This window comes from Uranotaenia lowii, chromosome 3, assembly GCF_029784155.1.
Source record: "Uranotaenia lowii strain MFRU-FL chromosome 3, ASM2978415v1, whole genome shotgun sequence".
In the NCBI taxonomy this organism is placed as follows: Eukaryota; Metazoa; Arthropoda; class Insecta; order Diptera; family Culicidae; genus Uranotaenia; species Uranotaenia lowii.
Window position 1 is genome coordinate 215,310,820 of NC_073693.1, and position 17,728 is coordinate 215,328,547.

The 17,728-nt window shown below is 36.3% G+C and overlaps 1 protein-coding gene across 1 annotated transcript; it reads right to left on the reverse strand.

Annotated features, from left to right (window-relative positions):
* Positions 1-16,396: 16,396 nt before the first annotated feature.
* On the reverse strand, positions 16,397-17,365 carry LOC129753075 (uncharacterized). Its single transcript, XM_055748876.1, has one exon. The coding sequence runs from the start codon at positions 17,363-17,365 to the stop codon at positions 16,397-16,399; it is 969 nt and encodes a 322-aa protein (XP_055604851.1).
* Positions 17,366-17,728: the final 363 nt, after the last annotated feature.

Below are 17,728 nucleotides of genomic sequence, written 5' to 3' on the forward strand. Positions count from 1 at the left end.
CGGTGGGCGCAAATCGAATCAGTGCCGGTCGCGTTATCTTCTTGTACCAATGATGCTATGAAATTGACTACACGCCATTGGCACAGAGGCTGAATTTTGGGTGTATGGTCAGATCTTCCTGAAATTTGGCATGTGACCTTCTGGTAAGCTAGAAAATCATTTTGACTTGGAGCGAGTAAGAATTATCATGTTTCATTCTTCCTATACTATGATAAGTGTACTGCGGTTCGTTAAATTATTAAAAACTACAAAAAATACTGTTATGGTAAAGTAGCCATAACTTCTTCAATTCTCAACCGATTTTGATAAATAACCACTTGCAATCTTTGTTTTGAATTTAAATTTACGCGCAGAAGAAAAACAGATTTTTTAAATGTTACCATCGAGTCTAAAACTTTCGCTGAAACAAAATTTTCTCTAAAAAAAATGAGATTTTTATAATTTTTTCTATCATAAAGTCACTAATATCAACAATACTGTTGATCAGACGCAAAAACAGTGTTCAGATGATCGATAGAAAATTTATTCATCTTCAATATGCAAAAGAGGGATTTGAAATTTCTGTTATGCCGTCCGAGATATTTTAATCTAAGTACATGAACTTTTTTTATTTTTCCAAAATTTCATATTTGGAGCATAACTCAAAAACGGTTCTACTGAGATTTTTTTGAATTTCATTTTCGGATTCAGCGCCCGATTTTACATAAAAAATATTGGTCAGTCAATCAAGTTCACGATTTTTTTAAAATTTTGTAAACTAGTGTTATTTGTCTTCAGTAGAAAGAAGAAAAAAATGTAATACTTTCACTTTTTAATTAATAAGTTAACCTTTTAAAACTGGTAGTTTTTACAAACGAATTATCACCACTCACTTCAACCACGCATTACTCGGCTTCACTAAGCTTAATACAATTAAAACACAATATGAAAAGCTTCTTGAATCTTCATTAAAACTTTTGGCATAATTAGTTTGTTCGAATTAATTCGTATTACTTAGAAAATTATATTTTTAAAATGAAGTTTTTATGCAACTTTTGTTTACGTTTACCTTCACTCTATTCAGCTGTCAAAAAGCAGTGCGCCCGACGCCAATTTCTTCTCTTTAAGATTATGATAACTCGTAGCTCTCAGAGATCCCTGCGCATAACAGAAGCAGCGATGCCGCATGTACCGATTTTTCGGTATTCATACCGATTTTGGAGCAAATTTTCAACCAAGAATCGTTATATTCCGAATACCAATGTTTGGCAAAACATACCGATTTCAAACCGATTTTTGAGATTTTGGTACAAAATATATGATATATTTCAGTCTACGAAAGACTATCAAAAATATTGGATTTTCTGTTGAATTCAAGGCAACCAAATAATATTTGGTTCGCTAAGTAAGAAACACTTGAAGCTCTTATGATAAGTGAATGTGAATCGTATAACTCGTATTTTAAAGGATAGATATATTTTCTTTTGGATAGTCGTATGTTTAAAGACAAGTTCACGAATAAATTGCTTACTATCCGTTGGAATTTTGGAAAACAGTGGTTTTCTATAACATATTCAATAATATTTACAATTGCGCTAAGATAACCAGCGAAAGTTAATCTAATGAGATTAAATAAGTATGTGTTTTCAACATTCTAAAAAAAATGTAAAGAATATTCAATAAGGATTACACCTATGAAGAATCATGTGTTAATCGATAACTTGAAGAAATTTGTTGGTTGATTCAGCCCAGATTGCATAACACTAGCCAAAAGTGTTTCCTGATCATATCCTTTTTACCCAATTCACACATAAAATTGTTTTGCTAGGATGCAGAGGTGATCTCGGTCCTAAAGCATGAATTATTATTCTTTCAATCCTTTTTCTCCATTTTCCTTCTATCCATTTTTTTTACTGAGCCACGCCTGCGATCATTGATTTTAAAATGCGTATTTTTAATACCGCGAAAAATACAATTAAAGGTTGACGAAGCTTATAATGAACTATTGATTTAGAATATTTTTAATGTTGCATTTCAAGTTCAATAATTCAAGGTGGATGTGAGTAGTCAATCAAGCTAAGTTAAGCTAACTTGAAGAAATTTGTTGATTGAGAATATAACAAGGAAGCTTCAGGAGTTTTTTTTCTTATATTTGAGACACCAACAAAAACTTTTCAATACGGAATTTTTTGTTAACAGTACGGAACGATTTTTCATGTTTCAAATAGTTTTTGGTGATTTCTTCAGATTTTTAGAAATTTAATAACCAACTTCTATATTCGGAAGAGAAATAAAACTTTTAGAAAAACGTATGGAAATTGACCAAACACAACAACAGCTTGAAAACGTGTTTTCTCGAAATTTGCTTATATGCACTTATACCCCTTTTTTGGAATCAAATGCCTCAATAATGAAAATCTTAATTAGCAGAAATTTTTGTAAAAAAATAATAAAGAAGAAAACATAGTATAAATCTTCTAAGAACTCTTTTTTTTTTGTCTTTATTATAGAGATTTTCAACTTTTGTTGGTTCGTCTCTTTTTCTAAGAACTCCTAAAAACTAATCAAAAATGTATAAAAAACTGAAAAAAAGCAAACATACAAGATGTTGTAAGACATTTATTAAAAAAAATTAATAACAGATTTCAGAATCACCTACCGAAAACTAATTTTTAATCACTCTAAAATATTGATTTTCATTCTGATTTTTCGGATTTCAGTACCAAAAACAAGATGTTTTTGAGTTCGAAAATACCGATATAAATGTGGCATCACTGAACAGAAGCAAGCAGCCCACAGAGCATCGCCTGCCAGTAGCAATTTGAACGTGTTTGAATGTTGTTCGTTCGTTGCTCAAAATCGTTTGAAGCGATTTTCTCCAACGCTGTTCAAGAAGAGATAGCCTTAAAAGATAGGTAGTTTTAAAATAGTTTTTGGAATAATGATTACCTTTTCGTTTGCATTTTCATTTTATTATGAATTTATGGAAATAAAAGACACCAAAATGAGCAATATTCAACAACCGCTTTTGGGCCGTTGTCAATGTGGGTCACATCAACACGCATACAATCTAGAGAAAATGATGACAAAATTTAGAATAGTTTCATTTGGAAAAAGCTCGTTTTAAATTACTATGAAAAATGAAAAAGATACAGATAATTTATAACTATTAAATTTAATGAAAAAAAAAACCTTTCTTAAACGAATGTCTCATTTACGCAAAGTTAAAAATTAATCAAAAATAGCTCGTTTATGAAAAACGACAAAACTGAAAAATAATTTTCAGCTGTCCTTTCCTTTTTAATTTTTTATTTTGTTTTGAAGGATAGGAATATTTTGTCAATCAATTCTGGTTGGATATTTTTTTCATATCATGTTAGAATTTAACAAATTGATTTAAAAGTTGATCATTTCTGGTGCCAATTGTACCTTTCCAAGTTAAAGTACTGGAACTATCGGTTCTAGAAATTCCAGAAAGGAATTTAAAATGATTATATTGAGAAAAGATAGAACAAAATAAAACTTTCTAGAAGCTGTTGAGAGATTGGTTTAAATAAAAGAGAAGTTTTCCAGGTTCAACGATTAGAGGTGGAATTGAGTAGTCAATCAAGCTAAGCTAAGCTTTATGAAATAATATTTCGTTATTGGAGAGAAAAAGAATGGCCCATTGTATTTAACTGTATCGTAAAAAAATCGGAAAACTTCAAAGTAGACAAGTACTTGTGAAATTGAAAAGAATTATTATTACTTGATGAGGCCGGAACAAATTTCAAATCCTTCTTTTGTCACTCAGAGTTGGAACATTGCGAGAGGGGGGTACAATAAAAAAAAATGCGAAATACAAATAAATTGGAATAAACTGCACAAAAGCTTGTATGCAAAAAAAATGCATACTATATCATTGCACAAAACCTATAAATAAAGTAATTTTTTATCGGAAAATTCAATTAAATCAAGAATACACATGGTGAAATTACTTCCATCTTCCAAAATTTCTTTTTTGGTCTTATAATCTTTCGAATACTTAAATTTCTTATCAAAATTTCCATGAAATACTATAAACTTTATTTATTTCCCCCTTCGGGTTTTTTTGAAATTTCGAAGGGGGGGAGACAAAAGAAGAAACTCATATTTGTTCCAGCCTAATACTGACTCGTACATAGCAATAAAATTTACGGATATTATATTTTTTCAAGTTTTCTCATATTTTAATTCAGAATATTCCTAAATCATCAGTTTTGCCAATATTTTAATAAAAAAAAAATACTACAAGATTTTCTTCGTCATTTGTCATCATTATAATAAAAAAAAAAGATTTATTTCATATAACGGACTCATGAGTGATTATTGCTCATATCCGCAACCATTTACGAGAACCTTCTCAAGTTATCACCGCTAACTACCGAACTGTAAAGTTGTTTTCTGCCTTTTGTTGTGAAAAATTACTCCCCGTAGCACCTTAACCCATCATAATGTGTTAAAATCACCCCAACGTCGACCGGTGCATTTATGTTGCTCTTGAACGAGGTCGAGTAAATTGAAGTTGAGCTTTCCGCAGAATGCAACTCTATTTTTTTTTTGCTTGCAAACACGCAAACACCACCAAGTCGGAGTCAGCATCTTGGCCGCCGCCTTATGGAAAATCTATTCAGAATGAAGCTAGAGAAAAAGTAGGTGTGACCGTGTTCTCAGAGCTGAATTGCAAACAATTTTAAGAAAAACCTGCTTCCGTGCCCTGTCAGACGATTGCGGATGCTAGGTTTGTTAGGAAAGAACGGTTGAGTTCTTTAGCTGCTGGTGCAATCTTCTGACTGCTGATTCGATGCTCAACGAATTCTGGCAATTTAATTCTTGATGTATCTTTTCAAATGGGGTTCTAGAAGAATGGAAAATGCCTGCTTAAAAATTAACTTATGGATTGTATCTAACCCTTCTTCTATATTTTTATATAAAAGTTAATGTTTATCTGTATGTCTGTTGCCCCAGACACAGGTTTTTCCTAAATTTTGTTCATAGTGAAAAGGTTTTACAGACTTTTAAAATTGCATGTTGAAATCATTATTCATGTATCGGATATGATTCGAAGTTCAAAATAATACTTACAATTTCGCTTGTTTGCATTGATATTTCACCAATAATTCTTTAAATCGTTTTTTTTATTTAAAAAAAAATGGCATGTTAAGTGCTAGAAAACCCGAATAGACTTTATTTGGCAAAATTTAGCCTAATTTTGCTATCATGCCTTGAAAGTAGAACTTTGGATCATTTTTTTCGAATAAAGGTGGTAAAATTCCAAAATGAGTCAAAAGAAAGGGGAACTCAGAACACTGTAGGAATTGAGTGTCGTGTAATTTTTTTCGCTATGGAATTTTTAAAAATTTCCGAAGATTCTGGGTTTTAAATTGTTACCGATTGATTGGGCTGTTCGTTTTTGTGTCCTACAACCCGTTAAAGTGAAGTGAGTGGTGAAATAAAGTGTGAAATGTGATGAAATGGATTTTTTTCCAAATGACCGGATTTGGGGCTCGTACTACGCCTTCCGACATGCCGTGCATTATTTTTCGGAAAACTGAGCGTTTGTCTGGAGAACTCAATGCGGATCTTAAAGATAAGTGTTTTGTTTCGTTATTTTTATTGAACCTATTTACTTGTTTATTTTTTACCAAATAGTTAGAAATTAAGGACGAGGCAGCAACTATTATCTTAGCAGGGCATGGTTTTTTTTCCATAAGCAAACATGTATGCAAGCTTGTATGCGGAAAAAGCTTTCGAATAGTTTTTCGAATTGAAAGCGCTATTCGATTTTTTGCATACATTTAGGCGTTTATCTAGTGCAGGAACAACCGAAAAAAATATAAACGCAATGTGTAAATAAAATATTACATTCAACCAGGTTATAATTTAAAACATTAGGTAAGGGTTCGAAAAAGACACTTACGCTTTAAAATTTCACATTATAATACTTTCAAACCATTTTTTTTCAAATGTTTTATGTCAAAGCTACGTTTGAATTGGAGCAATTGAGCCATTGGTGAATATCTATTTGTATAAAACCAATTATGACTATATAACTTTGCTGAATTTGACACATATTTTTTTCGTAAGAGTGAAGTAACTAAGAAATGTTACCGTGTTTGATTTTTTCGCAATTAACTTTTCAAAATTTTCTTCAAAAGATATAATCATTCAGGTAGTTTAAGCTTGAAAACTGTAAGCAACTTTATATTCAAACAAGAAATATTTCATCGGGAATTAATGCAACTTCCTTTTTTTTTACTCAAATTAGTATTCAAGAAGGCTTGTTTTCAAATATTACAAAACATTAACATTTACATTTCTTTAATTTATTGGACAATCTAGGTTATTATAATTTAATGAAATCATTCAATATTGGGAACACGTGTACATGATAAGTTTAGGCTCTTGGAGAAAGCTCCGTTCGACGTCACAAAGTTATACTTGAGAAGATTTATGGGTTTTTTTTTCGAATATTCAGCATATATTTAGGCGTTTTCTTTTGCTGGAAGCTATCACCTTTTTGGCTTTCTTACAGAAAGGCATAGCGAACGGTCAGTTGGGGATATCATTAATTAACGGTCCAAGACCCCACTTTATAGGTACCAATCGACTCAGCTCGACGAGTTACGATGATGTCCGTCCATTTGTATGTTCCATAAAAACGTTCTTAACACATTAACTCCTATTCTAGGTTTCACGATTTTGATGAATTTAGTATCGAAAAATTGGATTTTTTTTCCTGTAGGTCGTATCTCAAAACCAAAAAAAAAAAAACAAAATTGTTTAAAATTTGTCTATTCCATAGTAAATATCATGCTTATGTTGGCTCCAAAAAAGGTAGCCATTTGCTCAGCAGCAGTAGCCAGCAATCGCTAAATTAATTACAAAGGCGATCAAAAATTTGACAAAAATTTCATAAAACAGCAGAGAATCGATCCCACGCCATCTAGCATGAGAGTTTAGGAGGTTAACCCCTTGACCACTAGTGAGCGTCAAGAAATGTGGCTCTCAAACTTTAACAGTTAGAATTATTTGGATTATAAATGAACTCGTTGAATATAAGTTTGTTTATCCTACAAAAAACGTACTGGGAACCTTTTTTTATATTGAGTTTAGTAATTTTTGCTATCGATTTTCTTTAATCATAATCTTTTTTTATAGATTAATAATTTATAATTCAGAAATAAGGAATCCATTATTGTGTCATTTATTTCCAAAGATAATTGACACTCTGTAAGAAAGCCTCCAATCCACTGATAAGTGTATTAAATCGGGTTTTTTGATACACAATCAAATTATTTCAAACTTACCTCGACTAAATAATACAATTTTCTAAAGCTTTTACTGTCCATAGAGTATCATTTAAATTATGTTGATCTTCATTATGAGTAACCTTTAGAAGTTTCATTTATCCATCATCTTGATAATTATCGAACTGTTTCTTTGAATCATTAGTTTGTGTTTGGACAACGTTATGGAATATCTAAAGTATAAAAATAAAAAAAAATCCTTGATTCAAATTGCGGAATATGTTTAGATGATATTTATTTTGTTACAAAAATCGACGATTTATTTCTATCAATGTAGGAAATGATCTATTCTACACACAACGAAAAAAATCTGTAAAATCACATCACATATGATGTAAATAAAAAGAAGCATCATATATGACGGAATTTTCAGTGCTAGTTGGAAATTACACGTCAGTAAAATTTTGCAACGTGTAAAATAAAAAATGATGTAAAATTGGCAACGTGTAAAATAAAAATGATGTAAATTATAAAATCACTGAATATTGGAAGAGAAACTTTCCAATTGGAATTTGTTTTGTTTTATTTTTTGTTTATATGATTCAATAACGGAATTTTCTCATCTCTTCATAAAAATTAAACCTTTTTATACCTAAATTAATTTATTATATTTAGCGACAGAAATTTTTTTTCAGCTCACATTTTTTTATTAGAATTCACTTCAACCTTTCATTTTCTTCCCCGAATCCCAAGTTGAGTAACATCACAGAGAACAACATGGTGGTAAAATGGAGCCGCTTCCGGAACCGCATCCCTACATCATGAAGATCTCCGGAAACCTCACTCGCGGGAAAACTGCTTAAAACAAATACTTTGGTGCACGACTGGACTTGACACTTTGTTTACATTTGTCTATGGTTCTGTTCTTGACAGTCTGTATTTTTACATGACATCATCGCATTCAGTGTATTGTAATATTAATTAAATTCAAATTCAATGTCCTGTAACTTTCCATGTCGTGTAATTTTAAGAAATTTCTATTTCAGTGCTGTTAAGAATTTTGTGTGACCAGAAAAATGCTATAAAATTACATCACATATGATGTAACGAAAAAGAAGCATCACATATGATGGAATTTTCAGTGCGAGTTGAATATTCCACGTCTGTAAACATCAAAAAACGTGTAAAACTTAAAGACATGTAAAATATTAAAGACGTGTTATATTTAATTCGCACTGAAAATTCCGTCGTATGTGATGCTTCTTTTTATTTACATCATATGTGATGTAAATTTACATCAAATAATCGCGTTCCGTGTCAAGTAATATTTGTGTCATACGAATTCAGTGCTGTTAAGGATTCAACTTTTTTTAATTTGTAAATTTACATCAATAAATCGCGTTCCACGTCATGTAATGATACAGGTTTTCAATTTCAGTGTTGTTAAGGATTCAGATTTTTTTTCTGTGTAGTATGATCGTTTAATGTATTAGCTTTTCTAAAGGGAGAATCCCAAACAAGGTTCGCTTTGGGCTTATTTAAAGTTAGAAAATTAAAAATTAGAGCTATTTTATGACTAACTTGCTTATAAAAATTATGAAAATTTACTTGTTGATTCTGAAGGTTGTTCACTCTTGGTTCAGTGTATAAAAATACATTTAAAAGTTTATATTACCGACTCTTTCAAAATATGTTTTCTAACTCATTCTATATTCTGTATTTTTCAGCATGATTGTAAAACTTTGATATAATATATTTATCATAGAAGAAATCATCAATATTTAGCGTTTCCAAGCAAAGCATACTCTATAATGTTGATGGAATAAATAATGGAATATTTTAAAGAAATGGATTTAAATTAAAATAAGTAATCTTGATAATTATAGCGTAGTGATAGGAATTCAAATAATGCCAGTACAAGTTCGTTGGTTTCCGTACAGTTATTTTGTATTGCGTTAAACTTTTTTTATTTTGACTGCTTCCTTCTGTATTTTGAGAATTATTAACAATTTTCAGATTGGTTGAAGAAAAACTGTAAAACATTTTTTTTAAGTATACTCACCTGTTAAAATAATTCAAATATTAATCGTAAATATTTTGAAATTTTATAAAACAAAATTATGTTTAATTTAATAGATTGGTTGTTAAGATTCAACTGAAATAAAAAGTTCGTTTATATCTGGATTAGGGGAAAAGACCAAAGATTGAAAACAGAACATTGAACTAAACAGTAAAATATAGAGTATAACTAGGAATCAATAGGAAAATAATTGACAGTCTGAGATGATCGCACTAGTCAAAGGTGCCTCCTGATCAAATCCTTTCGCCCATACTCCCAACATCATTTTTTTGCTAGGATGCAGAGGTGACCTCGGTCCTAAAGCACAAGGTTATTCTTTCGTCCCTTTCTCTCTTTTCCAAACTATCTATTGACTTCTAGGACGTGGCCGGCGCCGTTATTGACGTTCAAAGAGAGAGCATCAGTTTTGGGCATTGAGAATGTGCAGCCAATCCCAGGTTCCGTTCTTTTGACCTCTGAACAAAATTGATGGCCTCGGTCAATCACGGAGTAGCAACCATTGGCGATGTGGAACTAGTTCTACTGAGCTACACCTGCGATCATGGAATTTGAAATGCATTAACCGCTATCAAAGTCGAATTAATGTTAAAAATATCCAAACTTTTATTGCACAAAAATTGTATGAAACATTTCGGGTTCAATGATTAAAGGTGGATGTGAGTAGTCAATCAAGCTAAGCTAAAGGTGGTACAATTCCAAAATTTGGGTCTCAATTTTCATATGTGGATTCCATAATAATGCCAAATGTACACACATGTAGCAACAGTTACTCGCCGGAAAAGGAATTTTTTTTGCCTGTGATAGATATCGATAGCTTGATAATGCTACTACATAAAGCCATTTTCAAAAATGAGCTTACACCCTATTTTTACCCAATTTTACCAAAATATAGGATTCTCGGGGTCACGAAAATTTCGCACTAATTTTTTTTTATCGGTTAGATAAGTCATTCAGTTGATACTATCAGCATTTTTAAAATGTTTATACACATTTCAGTTGAATCGGTAAATAAATAATAAATAAATGAAAATTGCTTATAAACAGTAGACGGTAAATTTTTTTTCCAATCATGTAACTTTTACATCAAAACTTATTAAATTTAAATGATATACAAAACAATTATTGCGCCTCCGCACAAAAAGTGAGCGAGAGGTAGTTTTTTTTTGTTTATTTTCATCACCTTAGGGGAGATGGGGGCATAATGGCCACCTTAAGGAAAACGGTTATTTAATCATAGAAAATAGCTATAATATGGAGGTAACATTATTGTTTCGTGTTCAGACACTTGAAAAGCCTATTCCCTAACGGGCTGAAACGTGAAAAACAAGATGAAAACGTTAAAAAATGCATTTTAAAAAATTTTGCCAAAAGCTGAAAACCAGCCACTGTGGAGGCATAATGAGAACCCCCCCTGAGGCAGTATGAGCACCATTAATCAGAGCAAGATGTGCGTTTTTGCCGGGAAATCTAGCAGCGAATTCAATTCGATGAAGTCAGGTGAGTCGTAGATTCATCAAACAAAGCAATAACAAAATAATCTAGGTCTGTTTGTAGAATACAAACAATTCACGCACGCTCATCCATTAAGTGCTTTGTTCGGAGGATGTTGCTACTAGCCGTATAATGTAACAATAAAAAATCGATCATGAATTGTGAATGGAAAAAAATCACCTCGAACAGAAATCTAACTCTAGTCTTTTGATTACCTCTCCGACACCTTACCAATAGGCTAAATTGTCGGATGAAAACTAGTCAAGGTGTGGCGCTATAAATCAATTTTAATTTGCTGCTAAATTCTACGGCAGAAAATGCTCATTATGCCTCGATAATATGGTGCTCTATATGCCCCTAGTCAACAAATTTAAGTGAAAACGTGTTTTAAAATTGATAAAAGTGAAAAATCAAAAATTTTATGATGGTAAAAATTGAGAAACAATGTGTACATCATGTTGCAGTGCGTACATTATAGATCAAGGTTATTTTAAGATCATAAGAGCTTATTTCGTGGTGCTCAAAAATTATAATATTTTAGTAACTTGAGAACCAAGCTAGTTTTTTTTAAATATCTCTGTAAAGATGATAAGGAGATTCCTTTTTTTGTGAAAAATTAATACTATAGGAAGTACGAAACAAATCCTCATGAAAATTTATTTAAGAAAATACGCACTTTCGTAGAAATGCGTAGTTCTCATTATGCCTCGGGTGCTCGTTATGCCCTCATCTCCCCTACATCTTCTTTTAAGAAAATCAAAGGTGAATAACTTTTGACTAAAAAAATTGGGAAACTAAGAATTCTTGTTCGGCTTTTTATGAATAAATCATACATTTTACAGATATAACATCAATAACCCCTTAGCTTTGGAAATAAGACATTATACAGAACTTTATCACTTAGGGGAGATGGGGGCATAATGGGCACCTTAAGGAAAATGCTTATTTAACCATAGAGAACAGCTGTAATATGTGAATTACATCATTGTTTCGTGTTCCGACACTCAAATAGTCTATTGTCTAATGGGATGAAACTTGAAAAAGTAGATAAAAACGTTTAAAAATGCATTTTAAAAAATTTTGCCGAAAGCTGAAAACCAGTCACTGTAGAGGCATAATGAGAAACCCCCCGAGGCAGTATGAGCACCATTAATGAAGGCATAATGAGCATTTTCTGCCGGGGAATCTAGCAGCGAATTCGACTCGATGAAGTCAATTGAGTAATAGAGCTACAGCTCAACTTGTATCGTCTGACGATTTGGCCTATTGGTTAGATGTCGGAGAGATAATCAGTAGGCTCGAGTTGGATTCCTGGTGGAGGTGATTTTTTTTTTCTTCATTTATCATTTATGATCATGATTGCACTAAACGGTGAGGCGTAGATTCATCAAACAAAGCAAAAACAAAATAATCTAGGTCTGTTTGTAGAATTCAAAGAATTAACACATGTTCATACATTATGTTTCTGGTGTTTTGTTTGACGGATGATGCTTTGATGCTATTAGCCGTATAATGTAACAATAAAAAAAATCAATCATGAATGGTATGTGCAAAAAAAAATCCCCTCGGACAGGAATCGAACTCGAGTCTACTGATTACCTCTCCGACATCTAACCAATAGGCCAAATCGTCAGACGATACAAGTTAAGCTGTAGCTCTATTATTCAGTTGACTTCATCGATTTTTTTTTTTTTCAAGGAATTTAACAGCAAGCTGTCATTCTTCCCAATTCCTTTTGTTTCTGTGTTCAAATCTTTTTGGATTTTTTGTTTTGTTTTTTTTTTTGTGTTTTTTTTTTTCTTGTTTTTTTTTTGTTTTTTTTTGTTTTTTTTTCCTTTTTCTACAGATCATCAAGTAGTTTAGAACTTTTTAAAAATTCAATCAATTTGCCTTCTTCTGAGGGGCAGTTGAAGAGAACTAGGCGAAGATTGTCGCCTAGCTGACAGACAGTCCTCTGTCTAGCGTAAATTACGCAGTCAATTAGGATGTGGCGAACTGTAACTAAGCAGTCGCAGGAGGGGCAAATAGGGGGGTCCTCTTTATCGAGGAGGTATGAGTGGGTTAGTTTGGTATGGCCAATCCGAAGTCGTGTAAGAGCACGTTTTTCTATAGGGTTTGTGCGGTCAATCCACCGTTGGGGACAATTTTTTACTTCGCGTAATTTAGCGGTTCGGTTGTTGAACCAGGTTTTTTCCCAGGCGAGCGCTAGTTGGGTTTTCACAAATCGGTAGGCGTCTTGTTGTGGGATGGGCACTTCGATAGGGGTCATGTTGGAGCCTTCAAATGCAAGCCGGTCGGCAGCCTCGTTACCTGGAATACCTGCATGGCCAGGTATCCACACCAGGGTTGCCCTTTTATCAAGTGCAATATCGCTGATGGAAGAGATCCAGGGGTGCTTTATGTTGCCTGATAAAATGGCTTTAAGCACGCTCGCAGAGTCGGAGAAGATTATTGGGGGGTTAGGGTTAGGGTGGGAGTGTTGGAGGGAATTAAGTAGGGCGAAAGCTTCTGCGCTGAATACAGAGCACTGTGGGGGCAGACCAATGCTGCGATTGTTGTTCAGATCGTGGATACCACAGCCGACTTTCCCATCAGTGGATTTTGACCCATCGGTGAATATGTGGGGATCATTGCGGTATTTTCTTTCAACAAGGCTGTAGAAGTGGGGTAGGACAGTGGCAGAGTTTTGACCTGCCTTGATAGAGTGAGATAGGGAGAGGTCAACAGAAGGAGTTTTTTCGGTCCAGTACCGAAACGCAGTGGTTCTCCTTTGGCAAATGTCCGGGATAGGAATGTTGGTGAGGTCTTTGAGAAGGGCGTCAGTGCGGGCAATAAGGGGTGAATCCCTGTCTCCGCCAGTTGCTAGCCAGCGTATGGATTTAGATGTGAGATTTTTGGCAATCAGATAATTGAAAGGGATTTGACCACTTTCGGCCATCAACGATAAAGTTGGGCTGGTGATAAATGCCGAGCTGATAGTTCTTATGCATCGATTGTATATTGGCTGCAGTTTCTGGCAGAGGGTGGGACCGGCCCGACTGACAATGCCCAGACCGTAGAGAGCCGCTGGGAGAAGCCATCCGTGTAGAAATCGTAATAGAGAGTCGCGATTTGCGAGGCTGGATGATTTGCTCAGAATGCGTAAGATATTGATTTTATTAGTGGCATTCTTTCTAACTTGGTCTAGATGGTGTTTGAAATTGAGATGGTCATCAATCCAGACCCCAAGGAGTCGGAAGGAATGAACCAGGGGAATAGGTTGTTCAAACATGGTGATGGGAGGGATTTTCTTAAGTTTCTTACGATTCGGGCCAAGGTGTAGGAGCTTAGATTTTTCCGGAGAGAACTGAAACCCGACAGAGGGAGCCCAGTCGGCAACAACATTCAAAGCGGTTTGCAGTCGTTTTCGTGCCATCCGTGCAAATGGGGAAATTGAAATCAGAAGAATGTCATCAGCGTAGACTAGAATTTTGATGTTGTCGGGGATGATATCAAAGATAGAGTTTATGGCTATTAGGAAGAGGGTCGGTGCGATGACTGATCCCTGAGGGACCCCGGTTTTAACAGGTTTGGGATTGGATAGGGTAGCGTTTACGAGAACTTGAATTGTTCTGTTCGAAAGGAAGCTTTGGATGTATTGGAATAAACGTCCTTCAATTTTCCATTTACGTAGGGAACTGAGAATGGTGCTTTGGTTTACTCGATCGAATGCCTTAGATAGGTCTAAAGACAGGAGTTCGATGTGTTGGTGTTGTTCTAGCGCACTCTCGAGGATATTTTCAAGGTGACAGAGATAATCGTCCGTGGATCGGCCAGGGCGAAAAGCAAACTGATAGTTGCTCAGGAGGTTGTTTTGATCTAGTATGGTGATCAGACGATGGTTGACCATCCTTTCCATAATTTTCCCTGCACAATCTAGAAGGGTGATAGGACGGTAACTGTCAATATTGCAGGGGTCTTTTTGGGGTTTAGGGATTGGTACGACTAGACCACGTTTCCAGGTTTCAGGGATGTTGCCGGTATTCCAGATGTTATTAATTATACTAAGAAACGTGATTTTCGCTGAGGGGGATAGATTTTTTAAAAAGGGGTATCCTATATCGTCAGGCCCAGAAGAGAGGCCTTTAACCTTGTGAAGGGCAGAAGAGAGCTCGTTAAAGCTAAATTCGGTGTTGTAGATTTGATCGTTGGGGTTGAGTGAGGGGGAAGGAGGGGGATAGTGGAGGTCGGTTGAGGAAGATTGATCGGAGGGAGCAAGACAGTTGGGGGAGGGTGCTGTTGAGGAAAAGTGTTGGCTGAAGGCTTCGGCGAGAAGGGAGGGATCGTTGGTGTATTGGCTGTTCAGAAGGAGATGGAACTGGTTTTTACGGGGTTCGCCGTTTAGAACCTTAATTTTGTCCCACAGAACCTTGGAGGGGGTATTGGGGTGGATCTCCTCGGTGAACTTCTGCCAGCAGTTAGTTTTAGCTAAACGAACAGCTAATCGGGCTGATGATCTGGCATTTTTAAAGTCGGATAAGGCGTTTTGTTTTCGGGGATCGTCATTTGGTATGCGTTTCAGTAGTCGAAGTGCTTTCCTCCATTTCTTAACAGCTTCTCGTACATCGGGGCCCCACCATGGGACTGCTGGTTTACCAGGTGTGCCAGTTGTTCGAGGGATGAATTTGGAGCCAGCGTCCAAGAGGATCTCATTAAAGGAGAGGATGGTAGTAGGATTTTTCAGGGGGATAAGATCATCAATATAGTTTTGATAGCCAAACCAGTCAGCGTCTTGATATCGCCATCGGGGTCTGGTGGCGACTGTGGGGGTGGGATGAACAAGTTTCAGGAGTATAGGGAAATGATCACTTCCGCCGTTGTCTTCAAGGACAGACCATCTGAGTTTGGGCCCGAGCGACCATGATAGGAGGCTAAGGTCTATAGCGGATGTGTTGCCAGTGTGAGAGCAGATTCGGGTGTGGGTGCCATCATTCAGTATAGTAAGGCTGTTAGCTAAAGCAAAATCTTCAAGAAAGCGACCTCTTCGGTCGATTCTTTTACCGCCCCAGTCAGCTGAGTGAGCATTGAGGTCACCAAGAATTAACATGGGCGTAGGAATTTGGGGAATAAGATCCTCTAAGCCTTTGGCAAAAGCTTCAAACGAGAGGGATGGTGAGGCGTATAGCGAAACGACGGATATTTTTATTGGAGCCTCAAGTCGTGCGCAGACTACATTTAAAGTAGATTGGATGGTAACAGGGGAGTATGGATAACCGTTTTTAATTCCAAGTCCAACGCCTCTACTGTGAGGGTCTTGGGGGGATTTCAAAGTGTGTAGATGATAGCCTTTGATCAAATTGTGGGGTACAGAAGATGGAGGGAGAAGGGTTTCTTGGAGGGCAATAACTATAGGGGAAAATTTGGCGGTAAGTAATTGAATTTCTGGGAGACGAGTTTTCAGTCCAAATATGTTCCACTGGATGGCAAAATTGGTGATGGTTTTCTGGGTTGGGTTATTGGCAGCCATTGCAATCAGGGGGATTTAAGATGAGCAGTTGTTGTGATGGTGTTTAAGTGGAAGAAGTAAAAGTAGTTGGACTTACCCTTTGGTTGAGGGAGGGATGGGGCGGCTATGATCGATACCTGGGGGGGTGCGAGAACTGGTTTTGGTGTCGTACCTCGGGGGGTTGGGTTGAGTAGATTTTCTGGTTTTGGTATTTCTCACTGGTGAAGTTTGGTCGGGGGATTCAGAGCCTCGGCCACGCTTTGGGGTAGAGTTGACGCTTGGGGAGTGGTCTTCGATGTCCATCGAAGCTTCGCTGTTGGTGTCGGTTAGAGTGGTGTCCGAGTCTTCGCTGATGCTGTTTCGCTTCTCGATCTCGAGGATTCGGGCTTGGAGTTGGGCGTTTTTCTCGAGGAGGATAGCAATCTGCTTCTCGAGTGATTTGATCCTGGTTTCTTCGGCAGGGGTTGTCGATTTGGCGTTATCGAGGCGAAGCTGGAGTTTTGAGTTGGTGGCTGCATTAAGGCGGGATCGATACTGCTTGACAGCATCGGGATGGGAAATACCCAGGTCCACACGTAGGCGGATGATGTTCTGTTCGTGTTGGAAGTTGGGACATTCCCGGTTGATAGTAGGATGGTCGCCTAGGCAGTTGACACAGTGGGCGGGATTCGGACACTTTTGGTGGATTTCGTTTTCGCCACAGGTTGGGCAGATGGGTTGATTGGGGCATCGAACTTTGGTGTGACCAAACTTCCCACACAGAAAGCACTGCATGGGACGAGGGTAGTAAGGCCTGGTAGCAACACGTAGGTAGCCAAACCAGACGTAATTCGGGGGAACTGTATCTCGGATAGTGAGCACCATCGTATGCGTGGGGACAGTTTTACCTTCGACCTTCCTAGTGAAGCGATGAACCTTGGTCACATTTTGGTCTTGAAGAGCTTTGCAGATATCGATTTCGTCGAGATCCGCGACCTCACGACAGGAAACTACACACTGACACTGGTTTCTTGTAGGATGAAGCTCGACGGAGACCGGAGTGCCGTCGATTAGCTCTTTCATTTGGAGAAGCTGGTCGCATTGTTTTTGACTTCGGATGGTAAGAAGGATAGATTTTCCTCCGTCAGTGGGGCTTGCTTTGTCAATACGGCCGGCGACCCGGTCGATTGATTTTGCAATAACAAACGGGTTTTGGGGTAGTTTTGTTTGTTCGTTGGCCGGTTCCAGTAGAAGGAATTGGGCCTCGCCATGAAGATGGTTTGGGTCCATCCAGTTGGGAATTGTCCTGGAGTTTTTATTGGGAGGGCCGGACACTCCTCCCCAGGGCGGAAAGGATTCCGCCATACGATGACCGAAGCTATTTCACAATATAGCAATAAAGGTCGGTGCACTTGAAACGGTTAGAAAAAATCCTTAGATTTGGAT

Coding starts and splice junctions, on each gene's coding strand:
- LOC129753075 (XM_055748876.1), bottom strand. CDS start 17,365: ATGAAAGAGCTAATCGACGGCACTCCGGTCTCCGTCGAGCTTCATCCT.